The sequence below is a fragment of the Carlito syrichta genome, unplaced genomic scaffold (genome assembly GCF_000164805.1).
Source record: "Carlito syrichta isolate Samal-C Ts95f unplaced genomic scaffold, Tarsius_syrichta-2.0.1 Scaffold287526, whole genome shotgun sequence".
Lineage (NCBI taxonomy): Eukaryota > Metazoa > Chordata > Mammalia > Primates > Tarsiidae > Carlito > Carlito syrichta.
This window is the reverse complement of record NW_007231622.1, coordinates 218,986-222,422: the sequence shown is the minus strand read 5'-3', so window position 1 is coordinate 222,422 and position 3,437 is coordinate 218,986. Positions and strand designations below refer to the sequence as shown.

Below are 3,437 nucleotides of genomic sequence, written 5' to 3'. Positions count from 1 at the left end.
TCACCTCAGCCTCCCAAAGGCGCGGGATTACAGGCTGAGCCACCGAGCCCAGCATATTTTGCTTCTTATGAGGAGGGCAGATGCTTTCGCATGAACTCCTGAGGCGGTTTACCAAGGACTGAGGGCTGGATGGGGCAACGGAAGTCAGAAACAAGCCAAGTTGTCAGGCCAAGTGATCTAGACTCAGGGCTCTCTGTGTTACATTCCTTTTCCAACAATCCCTTTCATTATTCCCCAGACTTTGGTAAAGTCCTGTCCAGGCATCTCAGCGTGCCAGTGTGTTCTCAGATTTGGGGTAATATGTATGGGCAGAAGGATTTCAGGAGAGTAGATAGTAGTCATATCAGTAAAGTGAATCTGGAAGGGAAAAGAGCTAGTTGTATGCAGCAGCTCACACCTATAATCCCAGCACTTTGGGAGGCAGAGGCGAGAAGATTGCCTAAGATCAGGAGTTCAAGACCAGCTTGGACAACTTGGTGAGACCTCGTCTCTACAATACATCAAAAAATTAACAGAGTGTGGTGGCGTGGACCTGTAGTTCCAGCTACTTGGAAGACTGAGGAGAAAGGATCTCCTGGGCCCAGCAGATGGAGGCTGGGGTGGCCATGAGCATGCCATGCACTCCAGCCTGGGCGAAGGAGTAAGACTCCAGTGCAAAAAAAAGAGAGAGAGAGAGAGCTGAAACTCTGATGTCCAGCCTCCCTTGCTCATGCAGCAGCCTCCTTCCTACACCAACCTTAGATTATCAACATTCAACTGTATTGAGGGAGGTTATGGGTTCTTCTTAGGAGAACTCATCTGGAGTCATCCTAAGGAGTCTGACAATATAATTGGGAGCCAAAATATGATCAGGAAATATGATAACATATACACATCTGAAGCAGAGTTTAAAATGCTCAACTTAGAGACTGAGGTCAGCTGAGTCAGCACTGGCTTGGAAAGAAAGCAAACAAACAAATAAATAAAATGCTCAACTTCTCAGAAATCCGGTGAACTGTATAAAAGTGAGATATAGCTTCCCATTCGTTCCTATTTGCTACACACTAATAGCCACAGAGAAGTGCTGGTGGCTTATTCTTAGCCTATCACAGATTCATCTGAATCAAGTCCCATTACACCATGGACCTGCACCTGTTGAAGTCACTTCCTGGAGGGGGGAGGGGCGAAGAGTATCCTCAACAGAAGAATGCACTTCCTGGGACTTCAAGGGCGGGTCGTTGATTGTGAGTAAACTCCTGAGGACTTGCTGAGAAAGTGGTTTCTCAGGAAACTGAAACTGAGTATGGATTTTTCAGCCTCTAAGAACTTTGACCATAAAAGGATCTGAGTTAGTAAGTTTTGAGTTGTCTGTACTGGCAGGTGAGACAAGGGGCATTAGAGCAGCCTGGAGGTGGAGGAAGAGGAGCAATGGACTGGAGGAAGAGGAGTAATGGACTGGAAGCTGTCAAGGAAGAAAGCCCAGCAGGGAGACGGAAATCGTGTCTGCTTTGAGGGTTAGAATTGAATGATTTTATGATCACAAAATTATCTTTTGTGCTGTTTCTATTTTTTTTAGGTTGGAAAATACAGCTTATTTAGAAAGTAAATGAGAGAGAGAGAAAGAGAAAGGATATTCACCTCCCTAGGATAGGGGAGGGGGCCAAAGCTAGAAAAACATGGCAGCCAGTGCTCAAAGAGCCTTGTGACAACACACCAGAGCTTAGCAAAGCAATGGCCATGCTGTTTGCATTTTTATGCACTTCATATTTTGTATAACTGTTTTCACTTGGGATTGCCAACAACAATAGACACTCTGAAGGCATCAATGTCACCCGGGGTGCTGGTTAAACATGCCGCTTTCCCACCCACCCACACCCACTACACCCAAATCTCTAGAACAGAGCTGGGAATGTGCCTAGTGAATCTGCCCTCCAGGTGATTCAGACAAAGGCAGACCTCCTCCTATGGATAATGGGATTCTAAGACAGAAAGAAGTAGCCCTAAGGGCCAGGTCCAAGGTGATGCTGATCTTTGGATTAACGTGGGAAAAACCCTTGAGGAAAAGTGAAACCCAAAAGGGGAAACACATCCCACAGCTGCTCTTTTGAGCACTCCCTGGTGAAATCAATACTGGGAAAACATTGTGCTTTTTTTTCACCAGGGCTCTGAGCCAAGCAGGTCTCCTGTCCCCTTCCTTCCTCACTTCTTTCAAACTTATCTACACACCCTCCTCCTCCTTCTGTTTCATTTATCCTCTTTGGATCCCTGCTGGGGCATTCCAGTTGCATGGCCTCCTAAGCCTCCTTGCCTCTCCTTTGGCCCCAGTGCTTCTCCAAATCCACCAACAGGCGGAATTAGGGGTTGTCTAGATCCTGACAGATTCCCACACGTCTCTGAGATCCCAGTGGAAGAGGGGCGTTCGCAGACTGGACTCTTGGCCTTCCTTCCAGAATGGAAACAGGAGTGGGAAGAACTCAGCCCCTCAAAAGCCCTTAAGGGGGAACTTTCCCAACTTTCTCTCCAAAGCTCAAAACTCTCCACCCGCCATCGCTTCAGAATGTTATCCCCGCTCCCACTCTGAGGACCACCCGAGACTGAGGGAAGAGGCACCCGCAGGCCCTCGACAAATGGGGGGCGCGGCAAGGGCTCTGCATTTGCACCCAGGCCAGGCGATTTTAGACAGCGCCTCTGCCCCCTCCCAAGTGACCCCAGGGCCCCTGGGAAGTTCTAAGAACCACGAGGAATCCCCATGACTCCTCGCCTTTCTAAACCACCTTCCTTCCCCACATAATAATAACAACGGGGAAAGGCAGAAAAGCAACCTCAAAGCGATACAGAGCCACTTGCGCGCTTCCGCCGCCACCTCCAGGCCGCGCCGGGAAGTGCCTGGAAGCGCCGCGCGCGGGGAACCCGCAGCGCCCCAAGTCCACTCCGAGTCCACTCTGCCGCCCGCCACGGTCCCCCCGCCCCGCCCCGCGCGCCCCTCACCATCCTCCGGGAAGAAGAGCACCAGGAAGCGGGTCGGGCTCTCCGGATCCTGGCAGACCTCACACTCCCCACCTCCCGATCTCTTCGGGCTCTGGAAGTACTTTTGCAACTTGGTGCCCAAGTTCTTCGGGGGGTCGGGGCCCCAAGACCCCTCGACCAGCAGCGGGAAGGCGCAGGGCTCAGCCATCCTCAGCTCTGCTCGTCTGCTGGGACTGCCGGGGCCGCCCCAACCCCAGGCGTTTAACTTTGACTCTTTCGCTTTCGTTTCCTGGAAGACTCCTCCCGGCTCTTTGTGTCTCCCTTCGGCGGTAAACAACTGACCCAGGAACGGACTTAGTCGTCCCCCGGCTCCCCATCTTCGCATGCGGCCCACAGTCCAGCGAATTAGCCCTCGGGGCTGGCCGTCCGCACCCCAGGCCTCTGGCCACCTTTCACCTGTGCGCAGGGGTCCCCCGCACCGGCCACTCACC

General features: G+C 51.8%; 1 protein-coding gene across 1 annotated transcript in view; it reads right to left on the bottom strand.

Moving 5' to 3' along the window:
* PARP14 (poly(ADP-ribose) polymerase family member 14) overlaps positions 1-3,209 on the bottom strand; it is a 48,489-nt gene extending 45,280 nt beyond the window's left edge. The window contains exon 1 of the mRNA XM_008052800.2: positions 2,968-3,209. Coding sequence (XP_008050991.1) covers positions 2,968-3,154 — 187 coding nt within the window. The 5' untranslated portion in view covers positions 3,155-3,209. The remainder of the gene's footprint in view (positions 1-2,967) is intronic.
* Between the last annotated feature and the right edge of the window lie 228 nt (positions 3,210-3,437).